A 27,244-nucleotide genomic window follows, 5' to 3' on the forward strand; every position below is an offset into this window, starting at 1 on the left:
TAAAATGGACGGGAATGGGACATTTTCAATCAGGCAACTACAAAATATTTTATGCAGGAAATGAGAAATCAAGAAGAAATTGGGTTGTTTTAATAGTGAGAAGCGATGTAGCAAGAGCAGTTAGGAGCTACAACGCAAGGTCTGAGCGAATTATATCAATGAGATTAAATGGGAAACCTATCAACATAACCATCCTCCAAGTCTATGCTCCAATGTCAAACACAGAACAAGAGGAATTGGAGAGATTTTACGCAGAAGTACAGGAGGAAATTGATCACACACCAAAACAAGATGTGCTGATAATAATTGGGGATTGGAATGCAAAAGTAGGGCACAGAGAAGAACTAGGGATTGTGGGGAAATGGGGCTTAGGAGACGGAAATGAAGCAGGAGAAAGACAATGAATTCTGTGAAGCCAATAATTTGTTTCTTGCAAACACATTTTTTGAGCAACCGAAAAGATGACTGTACACGTGGACATCACCAGATGGTCAATATAGGAATCAAGTTGATTATATAATTGGTAGCAGAAGATGGAGAAGTTCCATACTTTCTGCGAAAACAAGACCAGGAGCAGACTGCAGTACAGATCATGAACTGGTCATATCAAAAATCAGAGTAAAGCTAAAGAAGAACAACAAAGCAATAATAAGGCCAAAATACAATTTAAATAACATCCCAGAAGAATATAAAGATCAGATAACGAACAGGTTTGAGGCTTTAAACTTAGTTGACAGAGAACCAGAAGAACTATGGAATGAAGTCAGAGACGTTATCAGGGAAGAATGCAAAAAGACAATACCTCTAGTTAAAAAAGAGAGAAAGACCTCAAAGAATGACTGAAGAAACTCTTAAAATGGTTAAAGAGAGAAGGAAAGCAAGAGCAAAAGGAGATAGAAACACGGTCAGAACCCTAAATGCAACAATACAGTGACTAGTACGTAGGGACAAAGAGAACTATTACAATAGTTTCTGTATAAAAATAGGACCACAAAAAGGGAAGAACAAGAGCCCTGTTCCAAAAGATTAGAGAAATGAAAGGGAAATTTAAACCAAGAGTAGGGATGTTGAATAATCAACAGGGGAACACACTGACTGACCGAGATGAAATAAAAGGAAGATGGAAGCAATACACTGAAGAACTCTATAAAAGAGATGCCAGGATGACAGATTCATTCACAGAGGAACCGTATGATGAAGAACAAGAAATTTTAGAATGTGAGGTGAAAGCTGCTCTTAAAATACTTGGAAGAAACAAATCACCAGGAATAGATAACATACCAATAGAGTTGCTACAAGCTACTGAGACTGAATCTGTCCACATTTTGACAAAAATTTGTCAAGAAATATGGAAAACTAAACAATGGCCCACAGACTGGAAGCGTTCCATATACATCCCAATTCCAAAGAAAGGAGATCCCAGGGAATGCAGTAATTATCGAACTATTGCCTTAATATCCCATGCAAGTAAAGTAATGCTCAAGATTCTACAACAAAGGCTCTTACCATATACGGAGCGAGAAATGCGAGACGTCCAAGCTGGATTTAGAAAGGGAAGAGGCACCAGAAATCATATCGCAAACATACGTTGGATAATGGAAAGGAGCAAGGAATTTCAGAAGAAAATCACCCTGTGCTTTATAGATTACAGCAAAGCCTTTGACTGTGTAGATCATGAAATACTATGGAATGCTTTAAAAGCAATGGGGGTGCCACATCATCTGATTGTCCTGATGCGTAACCTATACTCTGGACAAGAGGCTACTGTAAGGACAGAATATGGAGAAACTGATTGGTTTCCCATTGGAAAGGGTGTGAGACAGGGGTGTATTTTATCACCCTATTTATTTAATCTATACACAAAACATATCATACGGAAAGCAGGATTGGACCAAGATGAAGGAGGTGTGAAAATTGGAGGGAGAAATATCAATAATTTAAGATATGCAGACGATACCACACTACTCGCAGAAACCAGTAACGATTTGAAACGAATGCTGAAGAAAGTTAAGGAGGAAAGCACAAAAGCAGCACTACAGCTGAACATCAAAAAGACTAAAGTAATGTCAGAAGATTTATGTAACTTTAAAGTTAATGAGGACATTGAACTTGTCAAGGATTATCAATACCTTGGCAAAGTCATTAACCAAAATGGAGACAATAGTCAAGAAATCAGAAGAAGGCTAGGACTAGGGAGAGCAGCTGTGAAAGAACTAGAAGAGGTCCTCAAATGCAAAGATGTATCACTGAACACTAAAGTCAGGATCATTCAGACCATGGTATTTCCAATTTCTATGTATAGATGTGAAAGTTGGACAGTGAAAAAGGCGGATAAGAGAAAAATCAACTCATTTGAAATGAGGTGTTGGAGAAGAGTTTTCCGTATACCATGGACTGCAAAAAAGACAAATAATTGGGTGTTAGAACAAATTAAACCAGAACTATCACTAGAAGCTAAAATGATGAAACTGAGGTTATCATACTTTGGACACATAATGAGAAGACATGATTCACTAGAAAAGACAAAAATTCTGGGAAAAACAGAAGGGAGTAGAAAAAGAGGAAGGCCAAACAAAAGATGGATTGATTCCATAAAGGAAGCCACAGACCTGAACTTACAAGATCTGAACAGGGTGGTTCATGACAGATGATCTTGGAGGTCACTGATTCATAGGGTCGCCATAAGTCGTGGTCGACTTGGAGGCACATAACAACAACAACAACAACAAGACTTTTAGATTTGTTGTTTCAACTCCAAGTTGTTGTTTTACTGTTTATGCTAGTTGCTGTACTGTTTAATCTTGCTTTAAGTGCCATTGTTTATTGATGTTATTGTTTTGATTGTACTGTAAAGCTGGTCACAAATAAATAGGACACTGAAACTCAGAACAGGTGCACTCTACCTTCAAGATGAGTTCACATAGAGGGTCTCTTTACAGTGCAATACTATAAATGTCTACCCAGAAGTAAGGCCCATGGAGATCATTCTTATTTGTGTCTTTGGCTTTATGGTGGAGTGAGTAGCTGAGGTGAACATTAGAAGTACAAAGGTTATGTGGGGGTCAGACTGGGTCCCTAAACTGCTGGTTGGTTATGCGTAGAGTAGGGTTGCCCTTGACTATGTTCAGAAGTTTCAGGTGGTCCAGGATTCGACAGCACACCTCATGCAACAGTGGGTTAAGATTTCAGTTTGCAGAAGCTGGGTTTTTTAGCACACCTCTATACACCATCTACTCGCAAGCAAGGCAAGCAAGAATCATGTCTCTGTTATTTTATTGAGCCATTTCCTCTCACAGTCTCTTTTAAAATGCCAATGGTATTGGTCTTGCTGCTTGATAGACCAGCTTCTTCTTTTTTAATCACAAAAATAAGTTATAAAAAGACAGCACTTATCAAATGCGGTGGAATTAATTACAAAATTCTACTGGTAAAGACACTTGAGTAATAAGCTATGATGGTTATAAATGGAGTTTTTATTATTATCTGCTATGATATTACAAACCTTGGGATAAAACATTCAATCAAAACAAATGAATATAGACAAAAACACTCTCTGGGATGGTATTCAATGCTAGTCCTATTCAGAGTAGGCCCACTAAAGTTAATAGATCTGACTAACAAGTTCATTAATGTCAATGGGTCTATTCTGAGTAGGACTTTGTTAAATACAACCCTATGTGTTTATGTTTAGAGCTCTAAAGCAAAACATTAGTTATTAAATTACCTATCTTCTAGGATGTTGAAATCATATAATGTTTAGTATTTAATTAGAGGGTGTCTAAAAATAATTTTTGATAAATTGCTTGGACAATAAAACCTTTCTTCCTTCCGTAGCTTCTCTCCTCCCCAAAACTTGGGGATGCTGTCATTCTTTAGTAATTGCACAGAAAAACTGACCTCCTTCATGAAACACAAGTCGTTCATTGGGGATTTCTCCTAACTTTCAGATATAAGTATCAGTTCCATAACTGCATTGAATTATATTCTGAACAGGCAGAGGAACAAGAATTATGGTTATTATTATAATTTTAAGAAAATGTACTTAAAGTTTGCCTAGTATGAGTGGAGACCTTAAACACTCTATCCTAGCTGACAGGATTACGACCTCCCAATTTAGTTTCCCCAGCTATTGCCGATTCATTTGCAGCTATTCTATTGCATTTTCACTCTTTTTTCTTGCTGGAGAAAGAACTCCATGCCACAAAGGTTATGCTCCCATGACATGAATGTAATGAAGGGTGGGGGTCTCAGAGAAAGAAAAGGGACAAAACGTTTCAACAACAAAACATCCGTAAGTGAACCTACCTGATACCATTTCATCAAAGCTGGATTTTGCTTCAGGATGTCTCAGCAAGGACTTTGGTGTGAAAATAATCAGCTGTAAAATGGTCAATATTAGAATTTTAGAAGTTTGCCATTATTTACTCGCAATGGTTTCATACAGAGAAAATTCTGAATTATATACAATAAAGTAGTGGGTACAGTGCATGGAGATGAACCAGAGTGGAAGAACCCCTATGTAAAGGGTCTTCGTTTAAATAAAATTAACTGAAATTTGGACACTTTGCTGCCCTTATTTGCTTCTGAAAACCTCAGCCTACCATAATCTCTCTCTGATGACTAAAAAGTATGTCACATAAATCAGGAATGGATAAAAATAGTCAATCATTAGATAAAATTAAATAGTCCAATTGTTTCTTTTAAGAAACTTCTAGGATATTAAAAAATTGTTTCAGAATGTTATATTTGGATTTGTACTAATTAGATATAGGTAGGGATGGAATAATTCTGCCCAAATCAGACTTGGGACCGGATTTTTTTTAAAAAAAACCCCATCTGTCTGTTCTCTTTACAGACCTGAAGGCATAGGATTTCTGCTTTATTTTCAACAATGGGTTTTTTTTTTTAAAAAAAATTGAGTATCATTCAAGAGTTAATAATACAGCGATTAACAGGGAATCCTAAAGCATCTCACTCACCTTTAGGAGACACTCTAGGATTCCCTATTAATTTCTCTAGTATCAAACCTCCTTCTGAAAAAAAAATCTAAAAGGGGGGAAGAAGCCGCAAGAGAAGTTACATGCCGAATGGCCTTGCTGGGCCTCTCCACAGCCTTCTCAAGAGGACAGCGAGGGCCTCCCCAGCCCAGGCTACAGCGTTCTCTACCCATTCCAATGCCGGGGGGTGGTCGGGGGTAATTGGGATTTGGGTCAGCCTATGCTACCACAGGGAGCCCAGTGGAGCCAGCTGTAAACTGAGAACAGGAGGGGGTCCCAACCCTCCATTCCCCCACAAGTTCAGAACACATAACTTCCATATCAAACCAGAACAAAGCAGAATTTTGTGAGAAAAAGGCAAGCTGAAATGGAATTTGATTCCATTTCTATGGAATCTAAGCGGACTTGCCCAGCTATCGGATCCCAACCCTAGATAAAGGTATGCATTACTATACCCAAAAGAATGAGATGAACTAATTGTAACCCTTATTAGATTTTTACCTATTTTAAACAGCTTCCTACTCGTTATACTTTTAATCATTTTGAGCAATGTTGAAAAGCAGCCCAATAAAATAAAGATAATCCATAAAGGTACCTTTCAGATGTGATGTAAAGAAGTGTTTTCATCATTTCTACAGTATTGGTCTCTTATCATCCATACTCCATTATTTTCATAGACAATATTGCAATAGTACAAAAGCACACTGTTACTACTTACAGGCTTCCTAAACGGCAGCAAGATCTGCCTTCTGAGGACATGGAAGTAACTGGCTGGAGTCGAACAGTTCACTACAATCCAATTGCATTCATAGAGTTGGGAAACTTCAAAATCGTCATCAAATTGCTGAACAAGGACAGGTTAGAGACATTAGAAAGTCAGTTATTGGCTGCTTTACACATCATGATAAGCCAAACCATAGCTTAGTGTGAACTCTTAAGTAAGCAGGCTCTGGGAGGAGATTGTGGCTGCTTTGTTCCTCCCTGGTCATTCTGCTGCTGTGCTAAACAAAGTAATCCCAACCCAAGCTTGTGGTTTAGTTCTTTCCAGACTATCCACAAGCTGTGTCCTATGATTTATGGCTCATGGTGTGTCGGAGAGAGCTAAACTATGAGCCCAGATTAGGATGACATAGTAAGCCAAACCATGGCTTCGCTCAGCACAGTGCAGCATAACAACCAGACAGCTCAGCAGTCTCAATCTCCTTTCCAGGAGCCCGCATACCAGTACATTCATGCTAGACCATGATTTAGGTTTGCATGACATGCGAACCAGGTCACTGCTTTGATTTCACCTGTTGTATCAATTTAATTTTATTAACTTTTACATTTTGATGGTAACAAAAGAAATTAGAAAAAAGGTTTGGAAACACATTATTATGAAGTTAGTCTACTTCAGCGTATGGAACACAAGCATTCAAATTTTCAGAATTCTAATACAGTACTGATCATTTTACAGCTGATTATTTTCAAGAGTTATCTTTTACTATAACCCTGTCTAGGTCAGGCAAACCTATAGAACATACACACACCACTGTGAACATTATCTCTGTACCCTGAATTTGACCATCTCAGGCTAAAGAGATAGAACAGAGTACACAATTTCTTTACCAACTCAATGAAATTTAGTTTAAAATTAATATCTCATACATTGCAAGGACTTATGAAGTGGTGGCAGAAGCAAGAAGAATGGGAGGGAAGGAAAAGTAGTACATCTACTTACTGGGAAAGCATCAGGGTCCTCGTTACTCATCTGAAGGAATCTCTCTGGCCTGGCTGAAGAATGCTCTGGACCCTGATAATCACATAATTTAAAGAAAAACAAGCTGACATGGCTATGAAGATCAAAATTATAATTGCCATTAATGCCCACACTGGGCAGGATGATATGAACTTATTTTGTTTGATAAAAGTGGTGGAGTATAAGCTGTAGCCTTTATCACTGCCATCTTTGACACAGGTTTAGTAAAGTATTTATTTATTTATTTAATTCATTATTTATTAGATATATATCCCGCCCTTTCTACCAGTAGAAGCCCTGGGCAGCCATAAATGACTGACTATAAGGTGTTTATTGTATGAATGCAGCACATTGTAAGTGTACACTATTACCCAGCCGTTAAGCCTCACTAGAGTCAGTGCTAGTTGTGTCCAAGTATAAATGCACAGGATTGCAGCCTTAGTCACTATACGAAGTTTGGGGATTTGTGGTCTCTTCCAATTACTGTATGTTTATTCCTTGGAAAATATCTGCTGACACATATCTGACACAATAATTCCTTCTTCCTATTCAAACAAAGAAAATGTCCCACCCATATTTTCACAAATATTAGAGATCTCGTATTTGGACATTAGTTGCTTTATGCACACAGGGAACTATTATTCCGATCAATGGAAGCCCTACCATTCCTTCCATTCCATGAGGCAAAAGCAGGACGATCCCATTGTGGCGAAACCACTTGGCTTGTCCTGAGCTGATAAATTGATCTATTATGCACTGTGCTGTATTGTGAAAGTCACCAAACTGAGCCTCCCAGCACACAAGAGCATTGGGACTTGACATAGCAAAGCCAAGCTCAAAACCTAAGCAAAAAAGGAAATATACAATTAGCACAGTATATTTTGCTACAACTATACAAGACAAATGGAGAACAAAATTGGAAGATGAGTTACAACATGCTATTAAATGAAAATAAATTAAAATGGTATCTCTTAAGTTGAAACATTTCCATTTGAGAGCTAGAAACACTTCATTACATCAGAACATTAAAAATGTCTTTGCCAAAACTGATTTAACGCAACTGTTTTGTATATCTCAATCTTTGGAATCATCACAACTGACTTCCAAAATGGAAGTCTAAGGAAGTTCTAAGGAATGAGATCTAAGGAAGCCATACTCTGCAATGCTACCCCTTTTCTGAGATTATATAAAAAGAAAATACTATGATGGCTTGGAATGGTACAAAAGATATGCCATACTTCTTTCTACACCCTCAAAAGCCTTGTGTTTCCAGTCTCACTCTTTCAGTTAGTCATTTCCCTCTTCCTTGGTTTTCCTTTTTGAGGGGATTTTGTTATTCACATGATATTCCCAAAGTCATCATTTGATTTAAAAAAATTATATCCTGCCTTTTGGCTTAAAAAGCTCTCAAAGTGGTATACAAAACAAATTCAATTAAAAACTTCAGTAAAAATAAAACCAATAGAAAAATCAGTACAGTAAGCCAGCAGAACAGTAAAAAATAATAACAAACGTAAAACACAGTAGCTTTTTAAAAAGCCAGTAAGAGCTTGTGAACAGAACAGACTTTGCCTGGTACCTAAGATATAACAATCATTTGTAATGGAAGAATGGGGGGGGATTGGAAGGGACAAGGTAGATTTACAAAAGCTACCGACAGTTGTTTTCCACCACTGTGACTAGAATAAAAATTTTCAGCAGGATAAAAATGATTCAGTGAATCTGAGTTTCTCTGAAAGTAAGGAAATATATTAATAATAAATTATCTTCCATTATTATTATTATTAAGTAGTAGTAGTAGTTATAATAAACATCACATTAACATAGCACTTTTGAATGTCTAGGTTTCATTGTCTCAATTGTTTAGAAAAGGCATGCAAGATAGATCAGTATTTATTAATCCCATATTGCAGATGAGCTTGAGATGTTAGTGGTTCGCCTATGGTCACCTAGTGAGTTAAAGGCCAGAATGGAATGAAAGTAGCTCATGCTCTCAGCCCTAGTTCAGAAAAGCTACTCAACTGGCTTAATAAGTCAGTAAATTAATGGCAGTTCTAGGAATACACCCCATCTTTGCTTAGTTATATGCTAAACCTATTTTAAAGCATTACCTATGTAGATTTGCTTAATCCCCAACAATTCTGAATTTGGAGAAATTGTGGCTACACAGAGGAAAATGCACAGTACAACTTACAAAACAATTTAAAAAACACACACAGGCCAAAGATGATGTTCCGAAAACCTGGCATATTGCAAAGTCAACTGGGTTCCCTTGGAAAGCTATGTGGGAATTCTCTTAGATCATATAGCAAAATCTTAACTCCATGGCAGGAATTAGGGCATTAAATGATTGGTAAAAATGGAACAAAAGTGTACTGAAACCTAAACTATCACAGTTCTTCCCCAGCAACTGGACTGAGGCAGGTTAATGGTAAATTGCTATAATAACTGTAATCACTATGCTGCTTTGCTGTGCTGTTTCAAAATGCGAGATTTCAAGCGGAGCCAAAGAGTTCACAATAACATAATTAAATTTAATATTAACCTAGTTTCTTTTTTAATGACTCACCTTAACTCCAGGGTATTTTTTTCTGCCATGTAGTTATGACTAATAGTGCCTGTTAGACACAATTTCTCTTTTTCTCTCTGCTTGCTCCTCATGTTACCCCTTTCTCAAGATTATTTGCATTTAAATAGGACATGGGATTGGCAAGAACACAAATATTCCTTTTTTTTTTCAATAATTTTTATTCAGATTTTCATAAAACATACAAGACGAAATCATAAAACATTCAAAGACAAAAAACAAAATCAAAAATAGTTAAACAAAAAAAAAAAAAGAAAAAAAAAACAAAAATAAAAAATAAAGAGTAAAATATTGACTTCCCATTTGTCAAAGATCAAATCAGTTATAAGTCTATAATATATAACAATCCTGTCTCTTAAGTCATATTATAAAATCACTTTCCTCCAGTAGTTATCTTACTTAATCATCAAATCTCATAAACATTACTTTATTCTTTCCACAAAAAGTCAAAGAGAGGTTTCAATTCTTTAAGAAATATATCTATCAATTTTTTTTTTCCAGATAAGCATATCGATTAATCCATCTCATTACTAATTATGATAATCTTATTGTCATAACCATAGTCAAAATAAACATTTCAATTAATCCATCACATCAGAATCTGTTAGATTCAGTAATTTCAGTAGCCATTGTTCTATTATCCCTATTAGTTCCATTTTCCATCTTCCATCTTCAGTAGTCTTGTTAAGTCCAGTAATTTCAGTATCCAATCTTCCATTATCAGTATTCCATAATAATCTTGCTGTCAAAGCCATAGTCATATAGTAAGAGTCTGATGGGAATTACCTCTATCCCAAATATTTTCTTGCCATCCATTCTGAATAGGTTGCTGAAATACTGCTGTAAAATCATATCTCTGTTCTTTTTTTCAAAATACACTGGGTCATCTCTTGAAAGTTTTTCCATTGTCACATGGCTGCAGTTAATTCCATAGATTTTCTCTATATTGGGCTCCATCACATCATTCCAGTCCAGAAGATTATCCATGCCATTGATAACTTTATCTCTAGAATCTTCATTAATTTCTTCAGAGATAACATTGAGTTCCAAACAATAGATTTTATTTCTAAAGTCCATAGACTCCAAATCTTGTTCCTGTTCCACGTTTGTTCCAATCTCCGGGATCTCCTCTCTCACAGGGACCCCTGTTCCAGTCTCCAGGGTCTCCTCTCTCACAGGGACCCCTGTTCCAGTCTCCAGGGTCTCCTCTCTCACAAGGACCCCTATGTCTTTAATCTCCTGTGTCTCCAAACAATAGATTTTGTTTCTAAAGTCCATAGACTCCAAATCTTTTTCCTGTTCCACGTTTGTTCCAATCTCCGGGGTCTCCTCTCTCACAGGGACCCCTTCCGGGGTCACCTCTCTCACAGGGACCCCTATATCTTTAATCTCCTGCTTCATTTTACTCAATTCAATTTTCAGCTCCTTACAACCCTGTCGCAGGTTTTGTTTCGTTATCTCAATCTCATCCATTATTTTCTGAAACATAGTTATTTCCAGATTCTCAGCCACTTTCTTAATTGCCATTTTAAAAGAAAAATATAGGAAAACCACTTCTTATTTCAGCAACAATTGGGTTAATACTCCAAACTTGGTGACATCACAGTATAAACAGAGCAGACAGCCTTATCTCTCCATGCTTAAGTAAACAAAATGCAGTTCCCAGGATCGAAACAATTAATGGCGGTCGTCAGGAAACAGATTCGTCAAAATAAAATAGACCAAAAAGAGAGTAGTCTCAGACAATATAATATTCTTCAAAATAAAAATCTGGAATAGAAATCCCTCTTCTGTGTATATCTTTAGAATGCAAATCCAGGACAGCTTTTTGCAACAAAAACAGAGATAAGCTATTAATTAGTGAGTAGCAGAGAGAAGTTATGGCTCCCCAGTGAGATGTCAAAAACCGATCAATCTGGCAAATCTCTTTTAAACAGCAACAATTTAAGTCAAGTAAAAGAAAAATATAGAAAGAAGGGTGCTTGCCTGTTAGTGCGTTCTCTCTTAGAAGATAAGATGAACGTTCGCTTTATCAGATAGAGCTTGTTGTTGAAAATCCGTCCCACCTTCGTCGGCTGGACCTCGTCCCATAAATTAATGAGATCTGGTCGTCCCAACAAAAATAGGCTTTGAGGTTAATCTCTTCGTTTCTCCCTACCCGGGAGAAGTTTAATCAGTCAAAAAAAAAAAAAATCTGACTGATATATCTGAATAAGCTTCTTTTGAGGCAGGAGCCCGTCTCAAAAGCAGGCACAGGCTAAGTCACCCTTCCCGGAAGTCAAGAACACAAATATTCCTACAGCAACATTAAATGATGCCATCAACTTATCAATGGGATTGATGACAAGAAAACAGAATGGTCTATCTTATATATATTCCTGCCATGATGTGTAAAATCGCGTTACTCCCTCAAGTGAAGTTACTGAGGCAAATTACATACTCTTAAGGAATCTGGAAAAGGAGGGCTCCAGTCCCTTCTTGTGATGGGGAATGATATTTATTAGTTTGGATCAAAAAGCACCATTCTATACGCAGAAATACACTCCCACTCACGGAAGAGCTATACATATTTTACACCTTGCATTTCTTTATATTAAACCCACAGTTAATATATATATTATATGCATGGACATTCTACAGTAGCAAACCTTCCTAACAGTTTGATATAGGACTGGGACTGTTTACATGGCACCCATGGGCACCGTGCCATCAACCACCCCCTTGGTGTCCCTCAAGGCCCCCTTCCGTCCCCATGTTTCTTCTCTTGCTTTAGGTTGGGGAGGTTGTTTAGTTGGGTAGGTTGCCTTTTTTCGTGGGTGTTTTTTGCTTTTCTGTCCGTATATTACTTGTTTGGGGTGTAGATGTTTTGCCTGTTTGGGGAGATTCCAAGCCTCACCTATTTTTTTTCTATGAAATGGTTATTTTATAGAAGCCCTTATAAGACCTTCAAAGGGAATGAAGTGAAGAAGAGAAAGATTCACGTTGGGTACCTGCTAGAAGGCAGTAGCAACCTCGGTCTATTTTAAAGAAGGAATTCCACTAAGGGAATTTCTCATCAGTGGAAATCAAGAAAGGAGAAATGAAGGAGTATGGAAAGGAAATGGGGACAATGGTGATAAAAGATAGTCAATAGTAAAACAGAGGCAAGGCACATCTGGAGTTAAGTATAAGGAATTCAGATGGGGCTGGATGGAAATGGGTTTCAGACACCTAAGATGGACTGGAGCACAACAGACAGCACAGGAGCTGAAATGGTTTGGAGGAAATGTGAAGTAGAGGCAAATCTGGTGTACCAACCTTTATCAGGGTGTATAATTCAGATACTTTTATTCACTGAAGCACTTCAAAGCATGCGACAACATCTGGTAAACGTAGATCCTATGGGAGCACTCCCGGGTGAGTGCTTGCAGCTACATTAGCTGCATTTTGCAGGCTTGTTTTTCAAGATTTTTTTTCTGAAGCCATGAAGGCTGAAAACGTACATTATAAAACAGAACAACCACATCACAATTTTTAAGAAATGCCCTTTGTTGTCTAAGTGAAACCTTTTGTTATTCCAGGCAGCAAAAATGTTTATCTTTCTTGCATGACTCAAAAAGTTCAAAAGTTTAGCCTAGCTGATTTCTCTGGCCCACATACTAATTTGATGCTGTTAGTTTTTAATTATTGTTTTTAAATTGTACTTTTAAAGTTTTTGTTTGATTAAATTATCTAGCTGTAGTGTAAACTGGTATATTGTATGCCACCTTGAGTGCTTCTGGACAAAGAAAGCAGTTAAGATGCAATTAAATAAATAAAATCATTGTGGAAAGAGCTTTTCTGAACAAGCTAGCCAGGACTGGCAGCTGAAAGGCAGAGTTGAATGCAACATTTGACAAGACAAAAGCTGAAGTGTGTGGAATATACAATTGGATACTTAAATGTGGCTTGAGTTATGTGGGCAAGGTTACTAAGAAGTTCATTACTTTACTGAATTTAAATCACTGCATTGTGAAAGAAGCCTTTTCTCTTTCTGTAAAATTATTTTCCCAATGTCTAAGTCATTATATACATGCATAGGTTTGGGATTTAAAGCCATTACTATCTCATGGCTATTGAGGACAGCTCCATGTGTTACAATTGCTTTAAGAAACACTGGTATTACAACAGCACTTCCAGCAGCAATACATGTATAACATCCATGTACACACAAACATCTTTAAATGACCACATACATATTTCTGAGTGCTAACATATGTATACTCAGTGTCCACAGATTACATATATGCTGCAGGAAACATCAAAGAGCAATTGTGATGTTTGGAGTTGCCCAAAATCTAAATGTGAATTTGTAATATGTGTACTGCAAAAATAAAATGCAAACTAGGGGGTATGATCTATAATTTTGGAAAATATTTTGAAAGCTGACAATTCACTGTCTGTCTACTCAAAACCAATTACAATCTATGATTTCAATATTATCTATTAAATACTGTATACTATACCCAAGTGGCTGGCATATGTTTTCCCCAAAGAGTACCATTTGCAAACATACAAAGCAACCTAGGGAGAAGTTATTAATAAACATAGAATGAAGTCTCTAGACTCTGTTTCTAACTGTGATAAAAAATTTGCATTCATACAATTAGGGAAGTTTCATGAACTCTGAAACTCCAGCTGACCAAAGGAGGCGAACTTGGCTCTTCATATACTCTGCACACAGTAGGCTACCACTTCAAACCCACCAGCAAGTAGTCACTGACAGGTCTCATGTACTTGTCATTTGTGATTTATACTGTGGGGATTGGAGACTGTAGCCAGATGTAATGTGCCTGTGGGAATCTGCTTTATTTCATAGAATGTATTAAATATGGGCAAAGCAACCCTGGCACCAAGGAAAGAAGGCTCACCGCCATTATAATATTGCAACCATATGCATCATAATTAAAATTTGTTTTTTGTAATTGTAGTTTTCTACAAAATCCACTAAATTGCATAAGGCTATTGCTATACATCAAGGCTGGGGAATCTTTTTTTTCTATCAAGGGCCATTCTTCTACAGGGCAATAAATCCAGGGCTGCACACATATATTAAATTATCTTAATTAAGGGTATTATGGGTTTTTATTTATTTTTTAATTTATTTAATTTATATACCGCCCTAAGCCCGAAGGCTCTCTGGGTGGTGTACATGAAAATAAAAACAAGTACAATATATAAATACAATAAATACAATGAATCAAAAACCAAAAACAGACAAACAATACAAGAACCAAACAACATCAAAAATACAAAATAATGCTAAAATACTGTAAAATACACTTTAAAATGCCTGGGAGTATAAAAAGGTTTTTACCTGGCGCCAAAAAGATAGCAGCGTCGGCGCCAGGCGCACCTCATCAGGGAGACCATTCCATAGTTCGGGAGCCACAACTGAAAAGGCCCTATTTCTAGTCACCACCCTCCGAGCTTCTCGATGAGATGGAACTCGGAGGAGGGCCTTAGATGTTGAGCGCAGTGTACGGGCAGTTTCATATTGGGAGAGGCGCTCCACCAGGTATTGCGGTCCCATGCCATGTAAGGCTTTATAGGTCAAAACCAACACTTTGAATTTAGCCCGGAAACAAATAGGAAGCCAGTGCAGATGGGCCAGAACAGGTGTTATATGAGCGGACCTTCTGGTCCGCGTCAACAATCTGGCCGCTGCATTCTGGACTAACTGTAGTTTCCGAACTATCTTCAAGGGCAGCCCAACGTAGAGCGCATTGCAGTAGTCCAATCTAGAAGTTACCAGAGCATGAACGACTGAGGCGAGGTCGTCACTGTCCAGATAGGGACGTAGCTGGGCTACCAATCGAAGATGGTAAAAAGCATTCCGTGCCACTGAGGCTACCTGAGCCTCAAGAGACAGGGAAGAGTCAAGGAGAACTCCCAAGCTACGAACCTGTTCTTTCAAGGGGAGTGTAACCCCATCCAGAACAGGGTGAACATCCACCATCTGGGCAGAGAAGGCACTCACTAACAGCGTCTCGGTCTTGTCTGGATTAAGCTTCAGTCTGTTAGCTCCCATCCAATCCATTATCGCGGCCAGGCAACGGTTTAGTACGTTAACAGCCTCACCTGAGGAGGATGAAAAGGAGAAATAGAGCTGCGTGTCATCAGCGTACTGATGACAACGCAGCCCCAAACTCCTGATGACCGCACCCAGCGGCTTCATGTAGATGTTGAAAAGCATGGGGGACAGTACCGATCCCTGCGGGACTCCACAATGGAGAGTCCAGGGTGTCGAGCAGTGTTCCCCAAGCACTACCTTCTGTTGACGACCCACCAAATAGGAGCGGAGCCACTGCCAAGCCATACCCCCAACTCCCAACTCCGTGAGCCTTCCCAGAAGGATACCATGGTCGATGGTATCAAAAGCAGCTGAGAGATCAAGGAGAATCAACAGGGTCACACTCCCCCTGTCCCTCTCCCGACAAAGGTCATCATACAGACCAAGGCTGTTTCGGTACCAAACCCAGGCCTAAAACCGGATTGAAACGGATCAAGATAATCAGTGTCATCCAAGAGACCCTGGAGCTGGCCGGCCACCACCCGTTCCAGAACCTTGCCCAGGAACGGAACATTCGCCACAGGTCTATAATTGTTCAAGTTATCTGGGTCCAAGGAGGGTTTTTTTCAGGAGCGGTCTCACCACCGCCGCTTTTAGGCAGTCAGGGACCACTCCCTCTCTCAAAGAGGCATTGATTACCTCCTTGGCCCACTAGTAGGCAAAAAACCTTGAGGTTTAAGAATGTACCTATAGCCAACAGATATTTCTATCAAACTTTAAAAAGCAGGGAAATTGGGCAGCTATAGTGAATGCACCAAGCGAACAAGAGACCTGACCTCCTCTCTGAGATACTGTACTGCCCCACAAATCTGTCAAAATGCAAACACAATTTGGATTGGTCTTTCACAGTCCAATCCACTACTTGTGTAGGAAAATTTCTTAAATTAATTAAAAATCAGCCAAACATTTTAAAAACTTTTAAACTGCAGAAGATGAAGGTCAGCGTATGGGGCAAGGTCAGTAATAGGATTACAGGTACTCTGTGAACATGGCTGAGTTTGAATGAATTTCAACAGATTATGAGAACTCTGACAGAAAAAAAGTCCAAAAGGGGTCTGGGTTTTTTTCCTCTCTTTTTACACTTTGAACTCTCGATTATCTCTGACTGTTTTGTGTATTGCCATGAAAATTTAGAGGGTTGTTAAGCAAGCGTTTGAGTTCAGGACTATAAGTTTTGTAAGGTTTTGTTTTGAAATGAGCTTATGGGAAGGATCAAAATGGCATGGGGGACATTTTCAATTTAACATTGTGGAATGCAAAAAATCCATTCTGACTATAGTATACAGCCACTCTTGTGGCTGTTTAATAAATAGACAGAAAGGTAATACTGAGGAAGATAGTGCTGGGGCTTTAAAAATTAAAATGATTCCCAACTTTAATAGAACAGGTGCTGTTAGTCATGCGGCTCTGTCAGGCAAGTTGTTGCCCCATTTTAAATTAGGATTTAGTTTCAAGTAAACTAAATTAGGATTACCATTTAGCAGTCTATGCTAAATGGCAAACCTCATCCAAGCACTTATGCACTCTACGCACATTTACCCAGAAGTAATTATATCACATTCAAATGGGATTTGGATATGTTTTAATTACAGATATGATCCTTACAGGACAAAACCAGAATCGTTTGATTGTTACTAACATAAAGGGACCTTTGCTAACCTTCCTTTCTTCTTTTGTGTCTTCGCAGCTGACTGAGGTGGCAAAACAGAGTCAACATGAAAAAAGAAGGAAGTAACAACTCACCACAGCCTGAACCTCAAGGTAGGTGGAGAAAGCAGAACTTGGTGGTTGTCACAGTGTTACATAGGAGGTAATGGGACGAGTGTGCCACTGCCTAACACTGCCAGCTCTACAAAATGTCGGCCACATGGCCCAGGGTCCATTCTTTCACTTCCACAAGAGCAGTGGCTTCTAAGCCTTCTCCTCCTCTGCTCCCCAGATCATTTTGTTTCCCCTGAGTCTTGTCTAGAGCTGCCATCTTCAGCCAGTCACTTCTGCCTAAGCACCACTCTTCCATTTTACACTGGCCTTGGCCTTGAGGAACTGCTTTACCCACCACCTCAGAATTCAGGAGTCCCTGAAGATGACTGGGCCAGATGAAAGTAAATAAGCGGGGGTGCATGCAGCCCTCAGACTGGAGGTTTCCCCAGCCCCGTGTTAGATGTTCGTCAGCAGAGGCTCCAAAAGAAACAAAATAAATACTTTAGAATCAAGAGTGTCAGGATACACACTTGATCTGGTTCAGGTTCAGGGCAGGAAGGTGGTCTGAGGGCACAGGGCCAATTAAGATAGTCTGCACCCACTGACTTATGGATCCAATGGTTTCCTGAATGTTCTGGGGGATATTCCCACCATGGTTGCCGATACTGCTGAAGCCCTGGCTAATCTCTGGAATATAGAGGTGACCTGGGCAGTGGACACTATCACTCCAAAGCACCCTCTCCCACTGGGCAGGGCTCATAATGCACCTTGGTTTGCTCAAACCTTGGGCCTAATGAAATGGCAGGGACAATGGCTAGAGCAGTGATAGAGGAAAAAAATCAATCGGAGTGCGACCAAACACAGGCTACAGCTCATTTTCAAGCTTATCATGTGGTGGTTGTGATGGTTATGGCAGAGAAGAAAGCTGACTTCTCTGCCACCATCCCATCAGCTCAGTATCATCCAGCAATGCTTTTCTGGGTGGTCTGGGGTCTTTTGGGCTCTAGCCCTACAATGGCTCCTGAGTCCTCGTCTGTGAGACACTTTGTGGATAAAATTGCTCACATCCAGACTGACCTGGATTGCTCATTAACTACAGTTGTGCCAGATGTTCCCAAGGCTTCTTCTGGTTATTTTTCTATGGATACTTTTCAGTGTGTAAAACCTGAGTATGTGGACAGGACTCTTGGAGAAATGAGGGCCATTACTTGCTCTCTTGACCCTAATCAAATCTGCCAGAGTGGGAGTGGCTGGCTGGTTGGCATATTTAATTAATACTTCCCTAAGAGAAGGTTTTATGTCAACATTGTTGAAGGAGGTTGTAATAAGACCTTTGTTAAAGAAGCCTTTGGTAGACCCTGTGGATCTTAATAACTTCTGCCCAGTCTCTAATCTCCCCTTTTTGGGCAAGGTGTTTGAGAAGGTAGCAGCGGCTCAGCTCCAACTTCTCCTGGATGAATTAGATTATCTAGACCCTTTTCAATAAAGTTTCAGGCCTGGTTACAGGACAGAGACTGACTTGGTTCACCCTGCTTGATGATCTGTATCAAGGCATCAGAGAGGGGGAGTGCATCCCTGTTAGTGCATGCCTGTTAGTGCTGCTGGACCTCTCAGCGCCTTCTGATACCATCGACCATGGTAACTTCCTGGACCATCTAGCTGAGATGGGATTGGGAGGCACCATTTTAAGGTGGCTCTGGTTCTACCTGGTAGACAGGTCCCAGAAGGTGGTGGTGGAAGACTACTGCTCAATCCACTAGCTGGTGGCCTACGGAGTCCCACAGGGTTCCATCCTGTCTCCCATGCTCTTTAACATTTAAACTGCTTATGCCCATGTGTACCTGCCTTTGATTTAAGATCATCTGGCTCTGGTCTCTTCTGCGTACCTGGAATGAAAGATATTAGACTGGCAGACATACGGGAGAGGGCCTTTCAGCTGTGGCCCCCAGGCTTTGGAATACCCTACCCCAAGAAGTCCACTCTGCCCCCTCCTTGATGGTGTTTCAGAGACTTCTGAAAACCATCTTGCTCTCAAGAGCCTTTGTAAGTGATCGAAGGTATAGGCTGAAACTGATTTTATCCCCCCCCCCTTTCTAGTTTTACCTCTTTGGTCCCCTTTTGATATCACTCCCCTTGAATTAACTGTATTTTAAGTATTTTATCTATTTTATTTTGTGTGTATATTTTATTTACTGTGTATAATTGCATTGTGAGCCACCCTGAGTGTCTCACTGTGAGGTAGAAGAGCGGGACAGAAATATTTTAAATAAATAATAAATAAATTCCAGATGTCTGGCAAATATGCTGAATAGTCTGAATATATGCAGGAACAGCAGGTATGTGGCACTTATAATGTCCATACATGAATGTACAGACTGCATTTGCAGAGGATGTGAATTTTTATATGCTATCTTGATGTTAATTTTATTCAAGACATTAAGCCAGATCTTGATGAAAATACTACAGTGAACTGCTTGGTTTCTGTGGTGCTGAACTCCATGAAGATCCCATCTGTAAACTCCAGCATATGTTCTATGTGTCTCTCTGCCAAAAAGTTACAAAGCCCAATCTTTTTACCTTTCATTCAAAATATCTCCACTACCGGCTCTCTGACAGAGATTCATACTCTTTCACACATACTCATTTCCAACAAGACAAATTTATAAAAAAAATAATTGTCATGCTGTTTCCATCATTTGCCGAAACAGTGAAAATCTTGGGTAATAAAAAGAGAAGCTAAAAAGGCTTTCCTAGATAGCTTTGAGTCCAATTCTAAAAATTCTATTTTTAAACAGGCATTCAAGACTATTTCTACTGATTGGGTGACATGGTCGAGAAAACACACAAGACGGCTCATTTGTTGAAGGCTTATTCACACATATGCTGTACTACAAGAATGGAATTTGCCTTTGTCAATTTATTTATTTATTATATTATTTATATCCTTGCCCTTCTTCCCAGCAGGAGCCCAGGGCGGCAAATAAAAGCACTAAAAACACTTTAAAACGTCATAAAAACAGACTTTCATGTTGTTGTGATGTGCCTTCAAGTTGATTATGACTTATGGTGACCCTATGAATCAGTGACCTCCAAGAGCATCTCTCAAGAACCACCCTGTTCAGATCTTATAAATTCAGGTCTGTGGCTTCCATCTCTTGTTAGGCCTTCCTCTTTTTCTACTCCCTTCTGTTTTTCCCAGCATTATTGTCTTTTCTAGTGAATTAGGTCTTCTCATTATGTGTCCAAAATATGATAACCTCAGTTTCATCATTATAGCTTCCAGTGACAGTTCTCATTTAATTTGTTCTAACACCCAATTATTTGACTTTTTCTCAGTCCATGGTATCCGCAAAGCTCTCCTCCAACACCACATTTCAAATGAGTTGACGTTTCTCTTATACACTTTTTTCACTGTCCAACTTACATAGAAATTGGGAATACCATGGTCTGAATGATCCTGACTTTGGTGTTCAGTGATACATCTTTGCATTTGAGGACCTTTTCTAGTTCTCTCACAGCTGCCCTCCCCAGTCCTAGCCTTCTTCTGATTTCTTGACTATTGTCTCCATTTTGGTTAATGACTGTGCCAAGGTATTGATAATCCTTGACGTTCAATGTCCTCATTGTCAACTTTAAAGTTACATAAATCTTGTTATTACTTTAGTCTTCTTGATGTTCAGCTGTAGTCCTGCTTTTGTGCTTTCCTCTTTAACTTTCATCAGCATTCGTTTCAAATCATTACTGGTTTCTGTTAATAGTATAATATCGTCTGCATATCTTAAATTATTGATACTTCTCCCTCCAATTTTCACACCTCCTTCATCTTGGTTCAATCCTGCTTTTCGTATGATACGTTCTGCGTACAGATTAAACAAATAGGGTGATAAAATACACCCCTGTCTCACACCCTTTCCCATGGGGAACCAATCAGTTTCTCCATATTCTGTCCTTACAGTAGCCTCTTGTCCAGAGTATAGGTTGCGCATCAGGACAATCAAATGCTGTAGCACCCCCATTGCTTTTAAGGCATTCCATAGTTTTTCATGATCTACACAGTCAAAGGCTTTGCTGTAATCTATAAAGCACAGGGTGATTTTCTTCTGAAATTTCTTGCTCCGTTCCATTATCCAACGTACATTTGCGATATGATCTCTGGTGCCTCTTCCCTTTCTAAACCCAGCTTGGATGTCTGGCATTTCTCGCTCCGTATATGGTAAGAGCCTTTGTTGTAGAATCTTAAGCATTACTTAACTTGCATGGGATATTAAGGCAATAGTTTGATAATTACTGCATTCCCTGGGATCCCCTTTCTTTGGAATTGGGATATATATTGAACGCTTCCAGTCTGTGGGCCACTGTTTAGTTTTCCATATTTCTTGACAACGTTTTGTCAAAGTTTGGACAGAATCAGTCTCAGTAGCTTGTAGCAACTCAATTGGTATGCCATCTGTTCCTTGTGATTTGTTTCTTCCAAGTATTTTAAGAGCAGCTTTTACCTCGCGTTCTAAAATTCCTGGTTCTTCCTCATATGGTTCCTCTGTGAATGAATCTGTCATCCTGGCATCTCTTTTATAGAGTTTTTCAGTGTATTGCTTCCATCTTCCTTTTATTTCATCTTGGTCAGTCAGTGTGTTCCCCTGTTGATTATTCAACATCCCTACTCGTGGTTTATATTTCCCTTTCATTTCTCTAATCTTTTGGAATAGGAATCTTGTTCTACCCTTTCTGTTGTCCTCTTCTATTTCTATACAATAATTATTGTAATAGTTTTCTTTGTCTCTACATACTAGTCACTGTATTGTTGCATTTAGGGTTCTGACCGTGTTTCTATCTCCTTTTGCTTTCCTTCTCTCTTTCACCATTTTAAGAGTTTCGTCAGTCATCCATTGAGGTCTTTTTCTCTTTTTAACTAGAGGTATTGTCTTTTTGCATTCTTCCCTGATAATGTCTCTGACTTCACTCCATAGTTCTTCTGGTTCTCTGACAACTAAGTTTAAAGCATCAAATCTGTTCCTTATTTGATCTTTATATTCTTCTGGGATGTTATTTAAATTGTATTTTGGCATTATGATCACTTTGTTCTTCTTCTTTAGCTTTACTCTGATTTTCGATACGACCAGTTCATGATCTGTACCACAGTCTGCTCCTGGTCTTGTTTTTGCAGAAAGTATGGAACTTCTCCATCTTTTGTTGCTAATTATATAATCAATTTTATTCCTATATTGACCATCTGGTGATGTCCACGTGTACAGTCATCTTTTTGGTTGCTCAAAAAATGTGTTTGCAAGAAACAAATTATTGGCTTCACAGAATTCAATAAGTCTTTCTCCTGCTTCATTTCTGTTTCTTAAGCCCCATTTCCCCACAATTCCTAGTTCTTCCCTGTTCCCTACTTTTGCATTCCAGTCCCCCATGATTATCATCATATCTTGTTTTGGTGTGTGATCAACTTCCTCCTGTACTTCTGCGTAAAATCTCTCCAATTCTTCTTCTTCTGTGTTTGACATTGGAGCATAGACTTGGATGATGGTTATGTTAATAGGTTTCCCGTTTAATCTCATTGATATTGCGTTGTAGCTCCTAATTGCTTTTGCTACATCACTTCTCACTACTAAAGCAATCCCGTTTTTTCTTAAGTTCTCATTTCCTGCATAAAATATTTTGTAGTTGCCTGATTGAAAATGTCCCATTCCCGTCCATTTTAGTTCGCTCAGACCAAGTATTGTAATGTTGATGCATTCCATTTCTTGCTTAACAATTTCTAACTTTCCCTGGTTCATGCTTCTCACATTCTATGTTCCTATTGTATGCGTCGTACAACTCTGGACTCTCCTTTTGCATCTGTGCGCATCAGCCTCTGGGCTTCCTTTTGGCTTTGACCCAGATGCATCATTAGTCACAGTGCTACTCGTACTTGTTTAAAATACATTAAAACAAAACATCTTTAAACACTTTTTTTAAAGTTTTCAGAACATTTTTTTTTAAAAAAAGGTTAAAAACATTTTTTTTAAAGGTTTAAAAACATTAAAAAGCAAATCCAACACAGATGCAGACTGGGATATGGTCTCAAAAGGCTTTTTGAAAGAGGAAGGTCTTCAATAGGCACTGAAAAGATCTAATATTTAATAGAAAAATAGAAAATCAAACTAATCTCAGTCAAAGATCCTACAGAAGTACGCATAGGATGAAATAATTCAATATTTATATTCTGGCTGAAACTCTAGTCTTGGAGGTTGCCCTACACATCTAAACTGCTTCTTCAAACTAACAATACGTTCATTCTTTTCTTTAACTGCTGCTCTAATGTAACAGTACACTAGTTCTGCATGGCAATATCTTAAAAAGACTAACAGCTGCTTTCTCTCTTACGATTTTCACTTATGGGACAGGTCCCCCAAAACATTCTTGTAAATAATTTTATAATGCAGGAATATTTATACATGTGGCCTTGAGCATATCTAATAGGTATTGATGGTTTCATTTATAGGAAAGGTTTTAGGAAACAGTTTCATGTGTGTAAATCACTTGTAGCAAGTGGCCTTTACCAAATTATTTCCAAAAAAGGGGACAGAACTCCACAAAACAAAGATCTAAAACAAAAATATTTTAGTTTGGCCTCCAGACAGCTGGCAGGTAATTAATAAATTATTTAAAAATTTATATCTCACCCCTCCTCCCAAAAGGACCCCAGGGCGGCAAACAAAAACACTAAAAACATATTTTAAATAAGATATTAAGGACAAAGCAATATGGCGGTGGTACATGTATATGGAAGGGAAGAGATGGCATACAAAGAAGGAAGTCACTCCTGGATTATATTGGGTTCAAGTAACTAATGGGTCCACTTTATTAAAATAATTTGGCATTTAAAAGGCTAAGGAACCCCATCGTACAAGTGTTCTTGAGCAATAAACCTCTGAATGTGCAGAGCAATGATGCTGCAAATGCTTGGAATCTTCAGATAACAGAATCTTTAGATGAGGAAACAGTGATCAGTCTAATTCTTGGTGCTTCCCCTCTCATCTTTGTTTTCATGTGTCGCTCCAACAAACAGAGGTGCTGAGAAGTAGTGTCAGCTTGCACTTTGTGTTATGCCATCTCCCCTACTTCCTCCCCAACAGTAAGTTGTGCAACTGTCAAAAATAGCAAGAGTCTTTCAATTAACATAAAGCAAGCTGCAGCTTAATTCAATATGACCTTTCATTAGTCAAAGGTTCTCAGGCCGGGATTTTTTAAAAAACCTGAGTATTTTCAAATGCCAACATACCACTTAGTTTGCTATAATGTCTTATTCAGCTTACTGAACAGACCCTCCTACACTTCTTAATGAAGACCAATGAGGGAGTGACCGCTATTAGGTTCGAAGATGCTTTGTAATCATGGAAGGAAAACTGACTGTGAGCAATTTCCATGTTCAATCTGGGGAAGAAAACTAATGTTAAACTCTGCTGCAGTGACTTTACCCAGACGTTACTGTGGCAGAAAAGGGCAGCCTGCCACACATGTCTGCGCAGGAGCAGCGGTTATTCAGCATGGGCAAGCAGGTGAGTGGCAAAATACAAGGATGGCACTGTTTATAGAACCTCTGTCATTAAAATTACAAAATAAACAATGCAGTCAGTTTACAGTGAGGGAATGCAAGGTAAGCAATAGAATTATTTTCATTGTCTCCAACATATGCTCTTCCTTTCCCCCAAAATGCTCTTCTATACTATAGAGTATAGTGATTTTACCCCTGTGGCAAATTAGTCCAGCCAGAATAACATTTTAATAGAACTATTATACACTTGGTGCTCCTTAGTGATTCCATAGTGAGTCAGCACTGACTTGCAGCTCTGAACAGGTGCCAGCTCCCTGCTTCTGCACCTTCCAGAAAAACAATTTGGAGCTTCATCATGCAGGGCTATTCAATTCATTTTTACTTAATTAGCTTCAATCCAAAACACGAATGGGAATCCCTAAAATGACTGAGAATCATTTTGCTTATTTATGTGAACAGAAGTTCCGAGTCCAGTGCTTAATCCCTCTCTTTTATCTTAGCTATGTTACCTTGTGTGTGCAGATGGGACAAAGGTTAAAAAACAACTATAAAGCATGATGCAGGAATTCCTGGATAGGATGCTGTTGGTCTATCTGCAGCAGAAAGCTAAACATATTGGCCCCACAAATCTTGACAGTCTAGGGATGCTACTGGATCCAGTTTTCTCACTAGAGGCTCAGACAGCCTCAGTGACAAGAAGCGCCTTTTACCAGCTGTGTCTGTTACAACAGCTATGACCATTCCTGGACTTGGAGAGCTTAGCCACAGTAATTTAGGCATTGGTGACTTCAACAATGGATTACCGCAATGCACTCTATGTAGGACTTCGTTTGTGCTTGATCCGGAAAATGGCAGTTAGTGCAGATGCTGCCAGTATGGCTGCTGACAGCACATAACTCCTCTGCTCAGAAATCTGCACAGGTTGCAAATTTGTAGCTAGGCCAAATTCAAGGTGTTACCATTGGTATATAAAGCTTGGGACCACCATATGCACCCACCCAACTGCTTCAGTCTGTGGAACTGGCACTGTTATAGGTGCTACACAATACTTGTTCCGCACTACTAAGAAACCTATCTTTTAGCGTTTCAACACGTATACTATGGAAATTCCTGCCTATTGACTTTAGGCAGACACCTTCGCTGTACTCTTTTCAGGGCCTGCTTAAAACATTTTTGTTGAGAAGCCCATCCAGACACATAGATGTTGATGTATTTTAATCTCTAATTTTAATCATATTTTAAATGTTTTGATTACTTGTTTTAATGATAATTTTAATATTTTTATAAACCACTTAGAGGTTTATTACAATCAAGTACTATATACATTTTGTTAAATAAATAAATAATCACATATCCTTTCTCTTTCCAAGCAGTATTCTCAAAAGACAGAAATTTTCTATCCATGATTACTATTAAAAATGACTACCAATCGGAAGGAATGCAAAGACTTTAACCTTTATATTATTTTCACTACTGTGGTGAAATGTGTCTTTAAGTTAAATGCACAGCAAAGAAAGAGTTAACTTTCTCTTTATTGCATACCCTAGGGGTAGCTAGACTGATTTAGTTACTGGAGTTAGTGTTGTGTGTGCTGGGTGAGGCCTAGCACAGAACAAGCTCAGATGTTGTACTGTTTAAGAATTATTAAATAAAGAAGCTCTATTTTAACCTCGGTCTCATCCTGATCAATATAACAACCACCTCAGGTAATAAAGAAAATAGTGCTGAAGTGAATGAAAAATTTTAGGAGCATTTTTATCTGTGTGGAGTCCAATATCAGTAGAAACATTAATGTATATTGACATATCAAACGAAATATAAGATAATACATTGATTTCAAAGATTTTGGATTATTTCAATTCCTTTAAGCAATTCTTCACTACTGAACTATGTATGTTACCCCCAAATATGCATGCTATGTACAAAAATATTTCCTCATGGCTGTTACCATTATCATGATGCTCTGCTAAGTGACTACTTGCTACATTTTATTTTCAGATCCCAATAACGATCCACTGAAAAGTCCTCTCCAGCTAAAGGAACTAGATTTCTCTTTCTGCATAGCAACTCAGCTAGGATCCAAAGAGGTCTACTGTGAAATGGTCCATATGCTTGTTAATTTGAAAAGCAAGGTCAGAGTTTTAAAAAATAAAAACAAAGGTCCAGTGTATAGATTCAGAGACACTCAAAGCACAGCTGACCCTAACCAGCAAAGTCAAGTAGTTCTATGTAATCTTCAAGGTCCACAATTAACCCAAGAAAAACGGTCAAACTTACCCAAGACCCCATATTCTGAAAGTGAGCTATTGCATACAGTGTAGGGGGCTTGCTGCTCCCAGAGGTGATTCATAGGAACACAGGTCCTCTTGTCAACATCTTGATCATGGAGCACATGGTGGCGATGACTACAAATATTTTTAAGAACACCACAATTGTTTGAAAGGTATTTTAGAAACAATGGCATATACAGAACACTTTTTGATTGGTTCAGAGCACCTCATAATTATTGTTAACAGTCATCCAGCATGGTAGGTCAGTATAATCCTAATTCACAGATGGAAAACTGAGAGATGGTGGTTTGCCTAAGCCC

General features: G+C 38.7%; 1 protein-coding gene across 9 annotated transcripts in view; it reads right to left on the reverse strand.

Moving 5' to 3' along the window:
* Nucleotides 1-27,244, reverse strand: part of OGDHL (oxoglutarate dehydrogenase L) — a 103,672-nt gene that overhangs the window by 6,756 nt on the left and 69,672 nt on the right. For all 9 annotated transcript variants that reach the window (XM_061634996.1, XM_061634997.1, XM_061634999.1 and 6 more), the window contains 5 exons: nucleotides 26,932-27,059; nucleotides 7,399-7,577; nucleotides 6,718-6,789; nucleotides 5,716-5,841; nucleotides 4,306-4,378 (listed from right to left, as the gene is read on the reverse strand). In XM_061634996.1, the coding sequence (XP_061490980.1) occupies nucleotides 4,306-4,378; nucleotides 5,716-5,841; nucleotides 6,718-6,789; nucleotides 7,399-7,577; nucleotides 26,932-27,059 (578 nt within the window). The remainder of the gene's footprint in view (nucleotides 1-4,305; nucleotides 4,379-5,715; nucleotides 5,842-6,717; nucleotides 6,790-7,398; nucleotides 7,578-26,931; nucleotides 27,060-27,244) is intronic.

Source organism: Rhineura floridana, chromosome 7 (genome assembly GCF_030035675.1).
Source record: "Rhineura floridana isolate rRhiFlo1 chromosome 7, rRhiFlo1.hap2, whole genome shotgun sequence".
Taxonomy (NCBI): domain Eukaryota; kingdom Metazoa; phylum Chordata; class Lepidosauria; order Squamata; family Rhineuridae; genus Rhineura; species Rhineura floridana.